This window comes from Diospyros lotus, chromosome 11, assembly GCF_014633365.1.
Source record: "Diospyros lotus cultivar Yz01 chromosome 11, ASM1463336v1, whole genome shotgun sequence".
NCBI classification, from domain to species: domain Eukaryota; kingdom Viridiplantae; phylum Streptophyta; class Magnoliopsida; order Ericales; family Ebenaceae; genus Diospyros; species Diospyros lotus.
The window spans coordinates 31,028,259-31,048,355 of NC_068348.1; the positions used below are offsets into that span (position 1 = coordinate 31,028,259).

Below are 20,097 nucleotides of genomic sequence, written 5' to 3' on the forward strand. Positions count from 1 at the left end.
CCTAGAAAGAAACCTGTGAATCAAGCAATCAATAGTATACTCAAACAATCAATGCAACCATTTATTGGTTAAAGTACTTTACAAAACCAATCATTTCCCCACTATTTCAAACTGTGAACAGTCTGACAACAAAGAATGACTATCCTGCCTCTTCATGTGGCCTTTTGACGCTATATATCCCCAATGTAGGAGAACAAAATCCTCAAATGAGGGAAAAATGATACAAGCAGCTTTGCAGCCCAATCAAAGAATAAAATCCCAAAAGAAAGAAGAAGAAACCACTCTCATGCAAAAACCAACACTTGGCAAGAAATACTTGCCCCAACAACAAACTCTAGATCTTCTCTTCCAAATGTTACGACTCACAGTAGACATAACAATCCATGAAAAACCTGCAAATATCAGGAAAAGGAATGTATGTTAAACCTGTGTTATTTCAACAACAGCATGGGTGATGACAAAAATACAAATGCAGTGATAACCGGAAACATTTCACAAGAGAGTTTCCCCCAACAATTGTAGAAACATATATTCTGTGGTTGTTGACCTGAGATACTCTGGCTTTGGCTACGCAAATCGGGCCTCTACAGATCCTGCATTAGCAGGATTGTTCTGCACTTAAATAACTTCCGTGAGTGGCTTACTAGAAACTCAGCTTCTCATTTGCAGAGGCAAAACACACACTGAGTCCTTAGAAAGGGTACTAAACGAAATGGCAAGAACATCTCAATATGGATAGACCTGGTGATTAGGAAATGAGCCACCTAATGCAACCATCTAATGAGGATGAAACCCTCACCACAAACTCTTCTCATTTCTGAATATGGTGACTGAAATCTCAACATCATAAGAAACTCCATTTCTCCTGAATGCCCAAGAACAGGGCATTCTCAGAGTCCAGCTGCCCAGGTGCACCTCCTTCCCTCATTCCTCTGGCTGGAATGGCTCTTTTCTAGTAAAGTTCTCTACAGCATCTGCTTATAGTAAAATTGTACAGGATACCAAATCACAAAATGACCGGTCCTGGATTCGGAAACTAAAGCTGCCTCAAAAGCTAAAAGTTTACATTTGACTGCAGCTCCATTATAAGATACTTACCAACCAAAGGAGAATTGAAAGAAGTTTTCCCAAGGTGCTCCCCCTTTGTAGAGAACAATGAACATATTTTAAGATTTTTTTCTTTTCTTGCTAAAAATAACTGGAAAGCACAGTGGCTCTTCTAATTTCCATAATTGGATCATATCAAATGCCAGAATCGGGAATGCCCACTTCACAGCCTCCTTGAAGAGCAAGGTTTGGAGGAATTCTCAGGGATGAAAGACGCAGGATTTTATGCACTATGGCAGATTGGAAAACTGCCCAAGCATGGAAGACAAATTTGCGAAAATAAAGAGGACTAACAAAAATATGGGATCCATTTGAGTAGTTTCACACACACACACACATACACAAAGAATTTGAAATATACAATGAGTAAAAGAAATACTAAACCTTTTGGAACGTGAAACTGCTAAATAATATACTTCAAAAAGAATACTGCTTAAAGACTTTAGAAAAAGTTCATCCATGGGAAGACTTTGTTTTCTGGAGAAGGTATGACAATTATACCTAACTAATTACTAATCAATCTAATAATCTGTGTATCTACAGCATCCACGTTATGATGACGCCAATGACATCAAGCTTCTGATGACTCACCCAAGGAGATAGCAGGTTAGAACTCTTTTGTTGCTCAAAGGAATCCATAAACATGCATCTCTACAAGATTTCTGTCCTCGGACTTGCCAAACAAGAGGCTAAGCTAAAACCCAGAAAGGTTAACCCTAGAGGCAAAAGAAAAAGGTCATGTGTTTCTATTTCAGTGCAATTCAGGAGCAATTCATCTAGTTAAGGTAGCCGAAAGAAAATATAGTAACTTAGCCAATAACTGAACAAGTGGGAAGTCAACAAAAAAAAATCCTGCTGAACTAATTGGTTTCTGGGATTTATCTAGAGTTTCAGCCCATCTGATTTTGCTTCAGATAAATAGATAGGCAAGAAAGAAATCTACCCATGCTTTCATCGACACTTCTAACTTTATGATATGAGAATTTCTGTAGTTGTTTTGTCTCCCTCAGCTGAGTTGCCAAAAGGGAAAGAGAGGGAAAGCAAACTGCAAAATATTAATTAGTAACTAACATTCTCCTACGTCAGATTAAAAGCATGTAAATGTATGATATACTAAAAAAATAAATAGCTTATCTGCAATCAGGCCCAGGAAACACAATGAAGATATCCTATTCATTTTATGGAAACATTAATGGCTCTTTTGATAGCTACTGTCTAAAACCTTTCCTCGATATGGTCTTCAAAATGACTGACAAAAGATCTTGCATCTCTACACATGGATTTTGTGTTCCAATTAAGTACAAAGTCTAACTACACTAAATATGAGTCCTGGAGTCAAGCCAAGTAATTGAAACAAATGGCTTATGGTGCATTTGACCTGAGTTATGTGGTCACCCTCATTTGTCTTTATTTTTATAACAAGTACTTTTACTTAGACCCAAAAAAATGCAATTGAGCTAATTGGAAATCATGAGTTGAACATAAAAGACCAATAAATTTCAATATGTTAAGGGTATGACCTAGAACTTAGAAGAAAGAGCTACAAAGGAGTAGGTTATATTTTAGTGGCCCATCATACACAATACAGATTCTCTTCCTAGCTTTGAAAGGCAAGGACCATGCACGGTTGAGTCATTGTTGACTTGCCTTGATCAAATCGATTTGATTCATTGTGATCTTTTAAATCCATTTGATCAGTAGGTTATATTTATGTAGTGGTTGAAAGTTCAACAGATTTTTGATACACCTGCTCTCTAACTATTTTTAGTGACACACCATCTCCAAGTGTCCAACAATACAGGAATTATGTTCTTCTTTTTAACATTCTTTGTACCTGACCACTGGTTAACATCATCATAAATCTTAAGAATGTGTAGCATCCAAGTGTTTTTAAGTTTTGCCTACATCATGCTGCAATCTGAGTGCAGCAGATCGCTGATTCTCTTAAAACTTAAAAGATCACGAAAAGAAGTAGAAATGCCTCAATTCAATAAGTTAAAGGCATACCTATTATAAATGGAAACAACACAGCAGCTTGACAGCTAAGTAACAGTCCTGATGCTTCCTTTGACTGGCCCTAGAAAATATCCAATCTTGAAACAAAGGACTATATGTTTTCCAAGATAGAATGAAGTTTTGGAACTCTCCTACGAAACAGTGGTTCTAGTCGGAAAGATGGAATGCCAGTCTGCCACCTTTTAACATCATACATCTCATTCCACGCCTGTACTATTTCATCAATTTTGAATCCTAGACCTGCATAAGAACAAAAAAATGAAAAAATTAGTAAATCTGGGATGCAACAAAAAATTTTTAAACAATTCTAAGAGATACTGGGTCGGTATTGTCTTGTAACCTTCCACTGCAGACACATTGGAACAATGGTTCTTTATCATTACAGCTATATCTGTTGGAGATGCTCCAGCGAGTTCAAATTTTTCAACAGCAACCTCCAGACATTCTTCCCAAGTTGGCAAACCTAACTTGAATTCGACAATAGAACGCTCATAAAGTAAGGTACCCCATAAGAGGTATATCTGAGACTTCATATTTGCAGCCTGCTCTGTAGCTTCATCAACAGATACATCTTTAAATAGCCCATCCAAACCCATTTTCTGCAAGTCAGCTTTGTATTTATCTGACTTGGAGAGTCCATTAAGTCGACGTTCCTCTATCTCCTCCCACATTTGCATTCCCCTCTCCATGCTATCCTCAGCTTTATTATATAGCCCTAGGATCTCTGTAGCAGGCCCAGTTTCTAAGTCAACCTCCCTCCCAATTGCATGGTACCATGCAAGCTTTGCTTGTTCAAACTGCTGCTGCCCAAGTGCAAGAAGACCTTCATAGAAGTCTGGTTTGATCTTCACAGATTCTTCATAGCGCATTCCAGCCTTAGTGTATTCTTTCGTTGCCCATTCATATGCATTCTTCAGTTGTGCTAGTACTTTTTCCCTCGAACCATCTTCTGTGAAAAGGACCCGCTTCCTTGCCTTGGACAAGTGAACATTTCCCCAATTGAACAACGCCAAAGCAGCCATCTCCTGAAACTTATCTACAGCAATTTCAAAAAGCTCTTGGGCATCTTCACTGGTAACAGAGTCCTCCATCGCTTCTGAGTATAGCTTCATCCCCAACTCATGAAGATCCAAGTATGAATCAGAATCAAACCCCACATGATTCTTGAACAACCTTGCAAACTGGATAATCCAATCTTCAATACAGGTTGTCCCCTTTTCTATTTCCCTACCTTCCCCTGCGTTCCCATTCTCAGAAACCTTGGGTTTCGGTGCCTCCTCCTTGCTCTCCGTTACTTCATAATGCGGGTCTTTGTCAGGGCTAACCTCCACAACATAGAATCTCAAAGAACCCTGTTGATCACCAGCTGCTTCTGCCAGCCTGAGTTCATCAGTTGTTGTGATAGTTACCAGATCACCTTCTTGATCCCTGTACTTGACAAGCACGCCTTGCACACCCGGATATCTATCCTTCACCACATCCCTCAAAAGCCTAATATCACAACTCAAAGGTAACTGAGCCCACCTTATATCCTCCCCTAACACCAATTTCACTGTCTTTGTCACTACCTTTTCTTCCTTAACACTTCTCTTCTCCTCCACAACCACCTTCTCTTCCTCCTCTTTTTTCATCTCCACCTGCTTCTCAATCCCAGACGTTGCCATCTGTTTCTCAGCCCCAGACGTTGCCAACTGTTTCTCAGCCCCAGACCTTGACAACTGTTTCTCAACCCCAGACCTTGTCAGCTTATTGTTTTTCTTCTTCTTCACCCTCTCCTTGACAGTCTTCCACGAGGGCTTAGCAGGAGGTTCAACATATTCTGGAGCCAAAACAATCTCTTTTTCTTCAATCTTTTCACCCCTCTTTTCAAGTTCCTTTTTCAGATTATCTGCAATCTCCAAAGCTGTCAAATTATTAGGTTCAATGCTCAATACACGATTAACATCTCTCATAGCCAAATCAAGCCTGTTCAAAGCCTCGTAACACCTAGCCCTCTTCAACAAGGCCTTGCTATACTTGGGGGCGACTTCGAGGGCCTGATTGCATTGGTCGATCGCTCTGGGGTACTCGCCGAGCCCCATCTGCATATAGCAAGCGGCCATGTTGCTGCGCAGATAGGCAACGTCAATGTGGTTTCTCGGCAACAACTTGAGCGCCTTTTCATACTTCAACATCGCGCCTTCGTGGTCTCGCTTCTGGAACAACTTGTTGCCTTCCTCCTTCAGGTCCTGCGACATGCTGATGAACACTGCGGTGTCCTCGTCGAATGCCTTGGACGTTCGATCCGACGGCTTGCTTTGCTTGGGATTCCCCTCATTTGGCTTCGATGATCCGACGACCTGCTTCGTCTTCTTGCCAGTCGGCTTCCCCATCCTTAATATTCCGAATATCAAACGACGAATCAAACGAGGAAAGCTCTTGTGCTTGCTTGATAATCTTTTTTATTGGGTTTCTGTGTGGAATCTACGTGCCAGCCGAGGAGAGGAGAGGAGATTAATGGCGGCGAATATCGTTTGGTTGCAGAACGAATGTCGGCAATTATGATGGATTCTTCTCTACTCTCCTCTCCTAGGGTTTCTTCAAGAACCAGAGATCGTTCGTCAACGCCTTCCCGGGGGGTGCTCTTGCCTAACCACAGGGCTTCGCCGTCAGCCGCGCGTGAAGTAACGCCCGCCTAAATCATTTTCCCAACGCTAAATTGCGCTCCACTTTCACTATAACAAACTATATCCACTTTTTTACCTTCTAAATATTATATATATTTGTCTAAATAAAAATTTCAAAAATTCAATTAAATATAAAAAAAATATTATAATTCATCTAAATATATACAAATATTTTTTGTTTAATACTATTCATCCAAACACAACAAACAACATATTGAAACAAAAAATAATTAAACGTAGCGACATTTTTAAAACCAATTGATTTTTTTTGTTTTTTCAATTTTTTTATTTAAGCAATTATATTTAATTTTTAAAAAATATTTAATTTAAATAATACATATAATTAGACAGATTAAATACTCATTTCTAAGAGAAATTAAAGAAATTTTCTCGTCGTGAACCAACATAAAAAGACTCAAAAAACTTTTGAAAACACATTTTTAGAAAAGTAAAAAATATAAACATAAGAAAATACATAAATTAAAAGATATATATAAAGATTTTATAAATATAATCTTTAATAAAAAATTATAAAAATGTGTAATTAATTTAAAAATAAATATAAATAAATTTTATAATACATTCAAATAAATTCTAAAAAAAATTAAAAGCATTAAGTTAAAGACCAAATGAAAAAAATTTATCTTTAATCTAATCTTTAATTTATTCGTTGATAAAAATACACTTTTAATTTTAAAATATATTTATAATATTTTTTAATATTATAAAATATTTTTAAAATTATAAAAAAAATTTAAAATATTTTTAATATAAAACGTTTTTAGATTCTAAACTGTAGACCTATGACGCGTGAAGTGGACGCGCTGAAGGCAGAATGATCATAGAGCGTGTGGCTGCCAGAAGGGCAGATAGTGGGAATGAGCGGGAGACCGACACGTGGAATGACGGTAAATCCTGTGTGGGCCCAGGTGTAACTCTTTAGACGCGCTAAAGGCCGAACTGCAACTGCGTCTGCGTCCGCTGTTTGTTTGGCATTTCAGTGGGAAAATAAAATTCCACTTCACGCAGCCCGACGCGTTTTCTTCTGAGTGCAGAAGAATAAAAAATGGAACCTTCCGGAATCAATACTCAAAAGTCAAAACCACCTAGTGTCTACCTCGATTACTTTAATTAATTGTAGTCACATTGTAATTATATGATGATGATATGATATATAAAGAATTAAGGAAGAAAGAGTCAATTACGCTTAACCCAATTGGGTTAAGTGCAATTAGAATACAAGTGAGAAACTACACGTTATTATTTAAATCACATAGACTACTTAGACACGTGTGATGAAATCACGAAGAATTGTGGTGCAGATGGCTAAATTAAAATTACAGGATCTGGGTGCAGTTTATCTCTTTCTTTCTTTTTTTATTTCAATTTGGCCCTTTAATTAAACTAATTTCCACCTTCAGCCCCCCCCCCCCCCCCAAAAAAACGGTATCAGAGACAATAGAATGCTATCATAGAGAAGCTGCGGATGTACAGTTCCCCCAAGTTTACTGACATGTTAACATCTTCTAACCCCACAAGTTCATGTCAGGGGAACAAAGAGAGGTAGATGGATGCCACTTACTACTGTGTACTGCTGCAAACTTGGGTGTTGCGGGGCTTGCCATCTTTTCATTAGAGATGCCTCTACAGACGCATTTTCAATTTCAGGCACAACTAACTGGTTAGTAAATGAACCGAGTAACAGATTTTGAAAACGAGCAATTGCAGCAGCAGGATATGAAGTCCAGGATGCCCGATTCTGTAGGCCGAGCAATGTCCCTTTCCCGCTTGTGAAGAACCCTTATGAACTCGTCTGAGCTTAAACTCCCATCCCGGTTTGCATCGAACACGTGGAAGATAATCTCGATGACATTGTCAGTCAGAGAGATGCCGCATACCTGACAACGAATCAGAATCAATTTCCCCGGTGAAAAAGGGAAGTAAAAGCAACAAAACTGACCATTTTCCCAATTAAAAAGGGCGAACGCGAATGAGTGTCTTACTTGTAAAGCAGCTCGCTGGATATCCTTCCTTGTCAACAAACCATTAGCTTCGGCATAACTGAAAAGGGCACAGGAGAATGGCAGCAATTGTTTCCTCAGCTCCGCAAAATCCTTAAATTCCTCAAATGTAATGCGTATGTTACCAAATTTCAACTCATTACTTAGTTCATCAACACGATCTAGGAATTTGTTCAAATGCCTCAGGTCGGCAGAAGCAACCATGGATAAAGCAAAATCCTTGGCTGATATGGTACCACGTGATTTATAGTCATAATGAGCAAACTCCAGCCTGACCATCTGTCACACAAATCATTAATTAAACTAAATATCTAACTAGTTCCATCCCCCCCCCCCCCCCCCCCCCTCTCTAGGGTGGGGGAATTACAAAAAAACACATGAACAACTAAAGAGTCAAACTGTGTCCACATCCGGATTTACTTAGGGGATGCATCAGGGGGAATGTCACTTGCCTCTAGAAATTAGTCGGGCAAAAGCTCGGATACCCCAGGATAATCAAAAAAAAAAATCGAACCATTGGAATATATAACTAATAGGGAATCAAACTATTTGAATTTGAAGGTGTTCATCAATAATGCAAGTTTATTACACACGTCTTCTTTTGTCTCATCTATCAAAAACAATATCTGCAAATAAGACACACCAATGCACTTGTTCTTAGATGTATTTCGTGAGTTGATCCATAACAAGAACAAAGAGGTAAGGGCTCAATGCAGACCCTTGATGAAATCTAATTGTAATTGTGAAAGTGAGTATACTCCACAAGTCCTAACATATTGAATATCAAGAAGGAAAGATAAAGAGTGTGAAAGATGGTGGTGGGTATATATATTCCCTTGCACTTTAATTCTTAGAAGACAAATTCCTAATAAAGTACTACATATTGGACACAAGTAAGAACCAACACATCTTGTGAGATTCTACAATAATAAGAATTATCAAAAGAATAAACTGGTAGTGAGACGAGAGTTAGACATGTCAATTACTTTAGCACATTAACATCCAGTGGTTTTTTGTATGTGAGGGTAACTGGGTAAATATAAAACATTACTGTTTGGTTTCAAGTTGGAAGAGGGAATACCTACCTCATCATGCAGAGATTGTAAAAACTGGACAAATTTATCATGTCGGAGACGTTGCTTGCCATCTTTGCCAAAAAAGTACTCCACCAGGCCCCCATTTTCTACAGAATCACCAACTCTGACCCCACCTCGACGTCCATCTCTATGATGAGCTCCTTGTCTATTATGAGCTCGCATCAAGTTCATGACTCTCTTGAATTCATCTCTATCTATCTCTCTATTAGTGGCAAAACAGTAGTGTCATCGCAATGCATGGAAGAGAGAACAAAAAAACAGTATTACAGCAGACACAACTAATTGATAAAAAGCCACTGAATTAATTAAGTCGTTTGTGATTATTAAGCCTCATTTGGTCATCATGATTGGTATTTGTTTTCAATGTTGCAATGAACCAAGGAAATCAGAGTAGCCAGAAACAAAATTAAGGCTGTATGCTGTATGGGGTAGACAAAACAGTCCCAACCGTTTTTGGCAATTATCAAATGCAGTAAACGCAAACCAACGATTAAAATAAAATTAAGGACTAAACTTTTGAAACCTCAAATGCAAACAGTTCCAGTGAAAACTACTTGGGCCACCTTAAAGCAAGATAATGGAGGGCTGTTTATTGTGGAAAATTTTTCCAATTTAGTAACTCTAATTTTCTATAAAATATCTAGTTTTCATTTTTCCATAGAGAATTTGAAATACAGGTTCAAGAGTTAGAATAAAAAAAAAAAACTAATTTCCAATTTAGAAAATGGGAATATGTGTACGCGTGTGTCTGTGTGCACGCACAGGCATGTGAGAGAGAGAGAGGGGGGTTTTTCTTGTATAATTTGTGTTGGAGAAGAAAGATAGAGAGAATTTGGAAAAAAAATTTGGGGAGAACTGCATTTCCAAATTCTCCATTCCAAATCTCCAAATTAGTATGGAGAATTTGGAAAACTCATTTTAGAGTTTTCCAAGTTTAATGCAATTTTGGAAAATTGAATTTTCCTTCTATTTAGAAATTTTTTGTATTTGAACAAGTTTTTTAAATTTTCATTTTCTGTTTGGAAATTTTCCAGAAAACTAGGGGGGCATTTTCCACAACTAAATCCTAAAGGCTATTGTTCTGACCATATAACAACAGAATCAGAAGTTTACGTTTCTATAGTAAACAATATAAGAGAAATTATTTTTTGTTATTTTCATGCACCTTAACAACTCATTTCTCCATATATCTTGATATTACTATGTAGATATATAGAAGTAACAGATCCATAACCAGAGAATGATCTTTCATAAAGTACCAAGTTGACAGATCCATATCCATACACATATTCATCTTTAGCTATATATCCATTAAAATTTTGATACGTAAGATTGGATAGAACTTCCTAACTGCAATCATTCATATCAGGAATTCAGAAGAAATTGATATGACACTAGGACAACAAAGTGGAACAATGCAGAAACAAATAAGGTAGGAAATTTTCAGATTACCTAAATAAGATCAAACTAAATACAGGTCCATCATAAAGTATTAGAAACTGTTTAGAGGAAGAGACAAAAATGTTGAATATTTTTTTTTTTATCAAAGATAAATATGTATAGATCAAAAAGTGTACAAGATATCACTGGGTATACCCAGGACGTAACAATGAAAAGACCCAACGCAAAAGGCCTATGGCCCACGAGACACAATGAATTAGAACATACAATACAAAGAAACAATGACTTTGCAAATATATTAAAATTCGCCAGACAGCAACCAGTGAATCCAATTGGAGCCGGACCCACAAGCATGCACAAATCCAAACATGAAGACCCAAAAGAATTCCCAAACAGGCCCGCATGCAGAAGCCCAAATGCGAACCCAAACATCATCCCCAATCAATCTGGATCCCCACATCACAGCTGGAAAAGTCAATTGGTAGCAGCCAAACAAGATGCCGATTCAATTGGTCAGAAAACTGCCAAAACATTCAGACAAGAACAAGCACCCGCCAAGGCAGGACACAATGAAAATTCAAAATTTGAATTTCCAAATGTCATGACCCAAGAATCTATAGAGGGCAATATAGTAATAGGTTAATAATAGTTGTCAGAAGATATTTTAGATATTTTAGCAAGTGGTTAGAAGCACATGGGAGCATGTGCTAGGTTGTTAGAAGGCAAATAGGCCTATAAAAGGTTGCTGTAATGGTTTGTTTCCTTATCCAGAATTAATGAATTGAATACTATTTTCTCTCTAATATTCCACTCTTTCTCTCTCGTTCTTCTTCCTCTTTATTCTATTCTTCTATTTCTCCCTCTCTTTCTCTTAATATCTCTCCCTCCTTCTATTGATTTCCCCCCTCCTTCAATCTGATTTTCTTAACCATTTTCCCTTTTAACCTATCACGAATCCTAGGTTCGTGACAATTGGTATCAGAGCAGTCAATCCTTAGCTGTAGGTTTGATTTCAATGGACGAGACCGGTGAAATAAATTTCAATGATTGAGCTCCAGATCGAGGAGGCCTCAAGGCGACTACTGTGAGGTGAGCGATTGTTGGTGATTGAGGCAGCTGGGCTTGAGACGATCCAAGTGGTCCAGTGAATCCAACGGAATCGGAAGTCCTAAAGCTAGTTGATCGCGATTGGTGAGGGAGTCCGTCAAATGTGTTCTCGAAAACTTGGGCCTGTCGTTTGCGCATCGTCTGGCGAATTCAAGTAGCAGTGTCGGTGGGGAGTCAAGTTGCTTAAGGCGAGGACGAGACTCACTTCAGAGGCGACTTTGAAGGACGGTAGCGGAGCCGACATCGGCCATCCAGGCAAGCTTAGGGAGCGACAACGGCGGTGCAGGTTGGTCAGACGACTGGAGTGCGTGACTAGAGGGTGACGCGAACGGTCAGGAAGTTGCGATTTGGACGTGGGAGTGTTGCGATGCAATGGGTTGGACTCGGGGGTGTCTCGATACAGCGAGTGTTGTGATTTGGACTCGGGAGTGGGTGTAGCTATTGAACTAACAGTGAGTTCTGGTGATATTGGAATCAGAGGCGATTGCAAGTGGGCTAGGAGCCTTGGACGGTGATTGGGTTGAGAAGAACCGCCATTAATTTCTAGGGCGACTAGGCTAATTTGATCCGACAGTGCCTTCGGTGAGCAAGGAAGGCTGTCGATTAAGAATCAGCTGCAAGTGGAGAAGCCGAGCAAAGTAATTGGGTTGAGAGCCTTGGACGGTGATTGGGTTGAGAAGAACCGCCATTAATTTCTAGGGCGACTAGGCTAATTTGATCCGACAGTGCCTTCGGTGAGCAAGGAAGGCTGTCGATTAAGAATCAGCTGCAAGTGGAGAAGCCGAGCAAAGTAATTTTGGCTGGGAATTGAAGACAACACAAGCCAGGAGAGTGCTGACGGTGATACTGGTTCTTGGTGGCTCTGAAGGTGGCGGAATAGGTCTTGGATCTCGGCTAAGAATCCCAGCAATTTCAGTAACTGATTCCAGCAAGCTCGTAGCAGCTGGGAGTGTAGTTTTGAAGGCATTCTTAAGCCGATAAACCTCAGCCATTGAGTGACAGAAGCGTGACAGAGCAACGGAAGTGTGGTGAACCTTGTTGAAGAACCGAGCAGTGGATTTTTCGTGTTTGAGATTTAAGTCGGAAGGAAACAAGGTTGTTCGGAAATTAACAGCAAGCAGTCCAGGCTGTCTAGGGTGCATTCACATCGATTATTGGCTGTGATCTCTATTCAGAATTTGAAGGAGACTCCTAGAGCAGTTCGGTGATTCTCAATTGCCGCGATTTCGATTGTAATTCTCGGCTGACAGTTAAGACGGTTTAGAGGACTCTTGAAGGCCGATCAAGTCACTGTAAGTGTGCAAATTTTTCTGCTGTTACAATAAACTTGGTCTTGAAGCATAACAGTGGCTACAATTGCCACTTATTGGATCAATTTTAGAGGTGATTGGGTGAGGCAATTACAGAAGGAAATCAGGATGGAAGGAGCTGTTGTTTCTTGGCCTATTGCTTTTCCAGTCAGTGAGATTTCGGCCAGGAGGAGTAGTGCACGAAGGAGTCCAATGGAATCTTAGTTGCAGCAGAAGAATTCTTCCTTTTCAGTTGGAATGGAGCATCAATGGCAACCAAAGAAGGCTACATTTTCAGTGGGGTGTCCTACTCATGAAGCTAGGGAAGGCAGTGCATACATGAAGCAAAATGCTTCATTTTCAGTAGGAATGGAGCATCAATGGCAGCCAAAGAAGGCTGCATTTTCAGTTGGCAGCAACAAGGAACAGAAGAAGGGGATTAGCCAATTGGACAAAGGAACCAGCGGTGGGTTTGATGAAGAGTGCAAGGAATTTGGCCGTATGTTTCGCGAGAAGTTGCAGGAGTTTGCGATGATACTAATTAAGAAGTATCATTACAACTTTCCAATAGAATATTTTGATGATTATCACGAAAGTTTTAACAAGGAGGACTTCCTTGGAGTAGAGCAGCCGAAGGAGGAGACAAGAGTACGAACGACCGATTCATTGCCTACTAGAGACTTTGGGCAGAAAAAGAAGCATTGTGACGGCGGCAACAGTGACCAGAAAGATGGCTGCAATATTGAGAGTAAATTTGGTGGTGAAAAGCATAATCTCAAGGAAAATTATAATGAACAGATTGATAGGGCAACCAATGCAGAGGGATCATCTGATATTGCTGAAAAAGAAGTCCAAATAGAGGGGAATTGCAGCCAACAAAAGAGAAAAGAAGTTGCTGAATTACTTGCAGGGAATCAAGAGATCATAACTGAAACTTCAGTCATCATTAAGGATGTTCCAGGTGATAATCGAGGAGGTCCAAACCAAGAAATGATTGGGGTAGTCAATCAGAAAATAGTACTGATGGGAGCCAACAAGAAATTGGGAGACTTGGACATGAATTTGGCCATAGCTGCTTTGCAACCAGCCCTGCAACAATAATTAAAGGCTGAAGGACTGCAAGTTTCAGCTGTTGCTTGTGATCAGAAGCAACTAAATTCAATGAAGGCCCCAGATGATGATATATTGACTGGATTTGGCATCATATTGGATCCTCAATCTATGGGTACAAGCTATCTTAATTTGGTAGCTATCACCAACCCACGGAAAATGGTATGTCGCTCCTTGGAGGAAGATGCAGCTTTGATTGCACTGATTATCATTTTTGTTTCAGCTGAGGAGTATCCAAGAACACACAAGAAGCGGCCTAGAAAGGGAATGATTAAAGAAAGAACAACTAAGCTAGAGAGAGTTGGTATTGGTTGAGGAGCAATGGCTAAATTGTTGTAAGTTCTTGGGGACAAGAACTCTCTCAAGGAGGGAGGAATTGTCATGACCCAAGAATCTATAGAGGGCAATATAGTAATAGGTTAATAATAGTTGTTAGAAGATATTTTAGATATTTTAACAAGTGGTTAGAAGCACATGGGAGCATGTGCTAGGCTGTTAGAAGGCAGATAGGCCTATAAAAGGTTGTTGTAATGGTTTGTTTCCTTATCCAGAATTAATGAATTGAATACTATTTTCTCTCTAATATTCCACTCTTTCTCTCTCGTTCTTCTTCCTCTTTCTTCTATTCTTCTATCTCTCCCTCTCTTTCTCTTAATATCTCTCCCTCCATCTATTGATTTCCCCCCTCCTTCAATCTGATTTTCTTCCCCATTTCCCCTTTTAACCTATCACGAACCCTAGGTTCGTGACACCAAAACACGCCAGATCAGCCACGAACACGCAAGGATCAATTGGGCCTCACCAATCAGAAACCCACCACGAAAGTATCCATGAGGAAAACCTTCAAGCTAGCAGGAGAACAGTTGGGTACAACTTAAGAAGCACCATGTACAAGGCTAAGCATGTACAACACTATAAAGCTAACACTCACCTTCAAGCAGGCGCATATATATCATATGTGCCTACTTCAATACAAATGTAGTCAAGCTGTGGGTGGGGCCCGTAATACTTTTGCAAGAGCTAACAAAAGTATCTAGAGCTAACAAATGAGGTACTAATTTCTCCATAAATCAACTTCTATTTCACAACATGTCAGTCCATCTCTATGTATTTAGTTCGCTCATGAAAAACTGGATTAAAGTCAATATTAAGGGCTACCTGATTATCACAAATAAGCTACATAGACCTTGAACCTCCAAATCTGAACTCTTAAGTTGCTTGCGCCAGACCAACTCACATGTGGCTAAAGCCATGGCATGATACTCTATTTCTGCACTAGATCTAGCAACAACATTTTACTTCTTACCATTTCAAGACACTAAATTACCTCCAACCAAGATACAATAACCCAAGGTAGAATGCCTATCTATAGGACAACCAACCCAATCTGCATTAGTATATCCAATCTCCTCCAAAATATCCAAGGCATATTTTCATTAAAAGACGCGCACACCATGTACAAATTGAGTTACCTCAACGCCAAGAAAATACTTTAACCTATCGAAATCCTTGGTTTGAAGATGAGAGTGCAAGTGAGTCTTCAATTACCCAATACCAACCTCATAATCACCTACAATAACGATATCATCTACATACACCGCCAAAAATATTACTCCACTAGTAGAATGGCGATAAAACACAAAATGATTGACATCGCTTCTAGTCATACCAAAGGACTGGATGATAGAACTAAAATGACCAAACCAAAACAAAGGATACCACTTTAGACCATATAAGGATTTTCACAGGCAACATACCAATATAGACTCTCCCTGAGCAACAAACTTAGGTGGTTGCTTCATATAGACCCCTCTTGAAGGCCGCCATGAAGAAAAGCATTCTTAATATGCAGTTGATAAAGAGGATATTGTTAAATAGTTGTTATATCAAGAAAGACACGAACAAAAGCAATCTTAGCCAATCGGGAGAAAGTATCACTATAATCGAGACCAAAAATCTGAATATAGCCCTTGGCAACCAACCAGACTTTCAAACGATCAATAGTTCCATTCGAACCAATCTTGACATTAAACACCCACCAACAGTAGATTTACTTGGAGGGAGAGGAACAAGATCCCATATTACGTTAGCCAGCAAGGTAAACATCTCCTCAATAGCATGGCGCCACCCAAGGTGAGACAAAGCCTTTGCATCAATCTTAGGAATAAAAACAAAAGAAAAAGCAAAAGACAAAAGTAGAATAAACAAGTGATAAACGATAATAATTCACAAAAATACAAATAGGATGAGGATTATGAGGGGAACATGTAGGGCACAAATAGGTGCATGGAAAGAATCGAAGGGAGACTGAAGAATGGCACCATCTAGAGGAATACCATCGTTTGTAATAGGTGGTGATAAAAGGACTATAAGGCATGGATGGTGTCTTAGAACGATGCTGAAAAGTTTGAAGAGGAACAAGAACAATAGGAATACAAAGGGGAACAAAAAAGGGGGCCAAGAAAGGAAAAGATGGGACAGGAAGAACCTCATAAAGAGAAGAGGAAGAGACATCAAAGGAAGAAGAGAAAAAGGGTATAGACTCAATAAAGGTGACATCAAAAGAGAAAAAGCATCTACCAAGATCAAGTGAGTAGCACTTATAACCCTTCTGAAGACGAGAATAGCCCAGAAACACATTTGATGGAGCAAGAAGACCATTTGTCATGACCAGGGGAAAAAAGATGGGCAAAACAAGTTGATCCAAAGACATGAGATAACAAGATCAACTCAACATCTATCGACTACCGCAACAAAGTAACCAATTGTGCATCCACACGATCTCATACAATCCTATCAAACTCAGCAATGTTAGAGAGTTTCATAATCAGATGGTCACTCACACCGTGTCCTTGGAACCACATGCGAACAGAGTCTTAACCATGATAAATAGCTCTTGCCATTCAATTTTTCAATGGTAATGGCAGGAATACCAAAAAACGACGACATAATCCTAGGAACATTCGCAAGTGAAGATGAGCTCACCACTCCAAGATTCGATGCACCAGGATTGGGTGATGCCATATCTCACAAACTGAAGCAACAATAATAATCAACCTAGACCAATCAGAAACAAACGCAAACCAAATCTGAAGGAAAAATCAACCTAAGACCTCAACTAAGACAGATATGAAGGTTACAGATGGAGGGGGGGCTAAATGAAGGTCACAGGCTGCAAATCTAGCAGCTGCAAATCCAAAGATCACAAATCTGGCCGCTAGGTCACTAGATAATAGAGAAAAAAGGGTCACCAGACAAGTTGCCATTGCAGATGGGCATTGCCAGATAGGTCACTATCATGGGTCACCAGACAGGTTGCCGTTGCAGTTGGTGGTGGTCGAAGAAAGAGACGCACAACAAAGAGAGACGTGCAACAAAGAGAAGCCACTGGAGGTGGAGGTGGATAGGCAGTGGCAATGCAAGAGCCGAAGTTAGGGTTTGGTCGCCGGCGGCAATTGGTTATGGATTAAGGTTAGGGTTTTTATGGCTTTAGTGTCTCTGATACCATGGTTTGAAGAAGAGAGAAAAAAATGTTGAATATTTTATTCATGTGTTAGGTATATATACAACTCTACTTGGTAGAAGTTAGGAAAGTACTATGTACAAGGCTAAGCATGTACAACACTATAAAGCTAACAACAAAATAATACATGAGAAATATATTTTCAAAAAGAAAAGCAAAGACCATCAGTTGTCCAAAAATCAACCATTCTAAACACATATCAAACTATAACTCCTTAGTTCTTAGTCATGTCACACAATGTAAAAACAATAAACCATAGCTAGGGGAATCTCCTAAGACACATACAATAAATCTTTCATACAGAGTGAGATGGACAAACCAAAACTAGCTTTCCCTTCTTCAATCCCTACAAAAATTTTAAAATAGTTTGTAATTTACCACATAGCAATAAGCTAAATTGCAACACCTACAAAATTAAGAGTAAGGTCCCCATGGCATTGATAGTTGAGAGTATCTAACTCAACTATTTCCCATTCTTGAAACATCAAATCCAGGTATCAAGCAAGTAATCTGCTGACTTAAGTGAGACGAAGATAATAAGGAAGTACAGGCATGCCCACAGGCAGTGTGTGTAGCATGATTTTCTTTCTGATAATAAATAATTTATTAGTGAACCAAAAGGAAGGGCAAAGCCCTCTATACTAGATATTCACAGAACAAAATACACCCTAGTACAATTTTAATACCTAAGTGCCATCTAAGTAACAAGTAACTCAAATAAATCAACATTCAGGTGCTTGTAAGTACTGGCTGCATGGAAGGAAAATAATACATCCTTGGCGAATCAACTTAAGAATAATGACCAAAACAGTATTAGAAGGTTCATTAGAAACTTACCCACTGCAATCGATGTCAAACATTTTGAATGCTGCTGAAAAGCTTGGTTCTGGGATGCTTAAGAGTGTAACAAAAAATATATACCTGTCATACAAATAATACTCTCAGATAAATTCTCTTACCCCCCCCCCCCCCCCTCGGGGGACTCATAATGCACAAGTATATCATAGAGGCAGAATTAAGAAAATGATAGAATACAAAGAAGAAAAGGCAATAGAAGAATAGAAAATCAAGCTCAATCCACCTACAACAAGATGTAACTCACTCTTTAAAAGATATATGCCCATCATTGTTTGTGTCAAAAAGCATAAAGAATTCTGAAGGACGGCAACGCAGATCACCAGGATCCCTTTCCCCTCTAAGATATCCATCTCTCACAAGGTTTGATTCAGATGGGGGAAAAACAGGAACAATAGCTCGCATTAAATCTGCTGATGTCATAACTATTTCTCCGTCCCGGGTCTGACAAGATGCAAAGTACTCAAAAACCTTCAAGGAAAACATGGAATGAGACATTTTTAGAAATATGCTGCTATTCTTAAAGTAGTTCCATGCAAACCAAGTGCTCCATGCAACAGTGCTGCATTATGTTGACAGGTTTTACAATCTACAAGGAAAAAGCCATCTACACAAGCATGTTAAAAGTGAAGATATTTGCAATGCCTAGGAAATAAGTTGTGATATATCAACTTTTAGGTCATAATATTTTTGATGGAGGAGGATCTAATCACATTAGGAAGATTGTGCAAGCAATTTCAGATTATCAAAGGAATGAAACACCTTCCATAAATAAGGATACAGTCATAAATTGCTCTAGTGGTCAACGCGGTGCTAACCACTGGTTTCCATCTCCATGAGAAGGCATACCAAAAAATGAAAACAAAGAAATGAATAGGAGACTGTCATCACATAGTCACCAGTTGAGCAATACTCCCAGCAGATGGCCAAAGCGAAGTTTATGATTTTAGTTACTAGCAGACAGTAACACATTGCCCAGGAGATGTGGATATCTCAGTGTGGATGCATTCTTCCCAAGACAAGAACTGCCACCTAATCCATGTGTGTGCACAAGTGGTGACATACTGAGCCAAGTGTTGCCAACCCAATATCAGCCTCAAAACGTGACGTGTGAAAAACTTATTTGATATCTTAACCCAAGAAAAAAAAAAAAGAAAGAAAGAAAACTTACTTGATACACAGCGGCAAGACTAGGATTTTGGGTGAGTGGGATCGATTAAACATAAGAACCAAACAAAATAAAGTAATAACAAAAAGTTTCTATGCTTATAATAATATTTTAATTGTATTACAACTATCCAAAACGAGTTTTCATGCTTTGAAAGTACTGTATAATTTCTTCAGTATCAACATTGATAACCACAAGCTTAGATAATTCAAATTTAATAATTGGCATCCAACAATACCAATTCAATAAAAACCAAATCATAAATAGCATAATCTCTAATGTTCTATAATTCTATTTGTTTCTCAAACAATTGATTACTATGAAATATAAATGCAAAGTAAAAAAATTCAAATATAAAGTTAAGATTAAGTGTTAGGATTAGAAGCTCTTAGATACTCAATCAATACTTCTAGTTGCCAACTCTCTCAACACTCCTCACCCAAAATCAACCCACAACAGAAAATATAAACTGGAAATGCAAGAACAGAATTTAACAATAAAAGAATGAAAGAGATACAACCAAATCAATCACAACAGGCACACGATGTTACCTTGGTTCGAACTGATCAAAGATCAGTCCTATATCCAGCCGTAAAATCCCAAGAGCAATCCACTAGAAAACCGGTGAAAACAGTTTACAAGAACCCTATCCTCTCTATCACACGAGTACACTGCCCTCTCACAGAGATTACAAAGAACTCTCTACATACAAAGCCTTTCCTCTCTTTCAGCAATCT

General features: G+C 38.9%; 2 protein-coding genes across 4 annotated transcripts in view; both read right to left on the minus strand.

Moving 5' to 3' along the window:
* Positions 1–16: 16 nt before the first annotated feature.
* LOC127813399 (protein PHOX1-like) lies at positions 17–5,810 on the minus strand. The gene is made up of 3 exons (XM_052354353.1): positions 3,464–5,810; positions 3,115–3,363; positions 17–392 (listed from the first exon to the last, which is right to left on the minus strand). The coding sequence occupies exons 1-2, from the start codon at positions 5,493–5,495 to the stop codon at positions 3,215–3,217; spliced, it is 2,181 nt and encodes a 726-aa protein (XP_052210313.1). The 5' UTR covers positions 5,496–5,810; the 3' UTR covers positions 17–392; positions 3,115–3,214.
* A 1,428-nt stretch (positions 5,811–7,238) lies between these two features.
* The window catches only part of LOC127812895 (calcium uptake protein, mitochondrial-like), a 28,721-nt gene continuing 15,862 nt past the window's right edge, over positions 7,239–20,097 (minus strand). For all 3 annotated transcript variants that reach the window (XM_052353445.1, XM_052353443.1, XM_052353444.1), the window contains 5 exons: positions 18,440–18,663; positions 18,175–18,258; positions 8,896–9,109; positions 7,793–8,089; positions 7,239–7,687 (listed from right to left, as the gene is read on the minus strand). In XM_052353445.1, the coding sequence (XP_052209405.1) occupies positions 7,472–7,687; positions 7,793–8,089; positions 8,896–9,109; positions 18,175–18,258; positions 18,440–18,663 (1,035 nt within the window). In that variant the 3' untranslated portion in view covers positions 7,239–7,471. The remainder of the gene's footprint in view (positions 7,688–7,792; positions 8,090–8,895; positions 9,110–18,174; positions 18,259–18,439; positions 18,664–20,097) is intronic.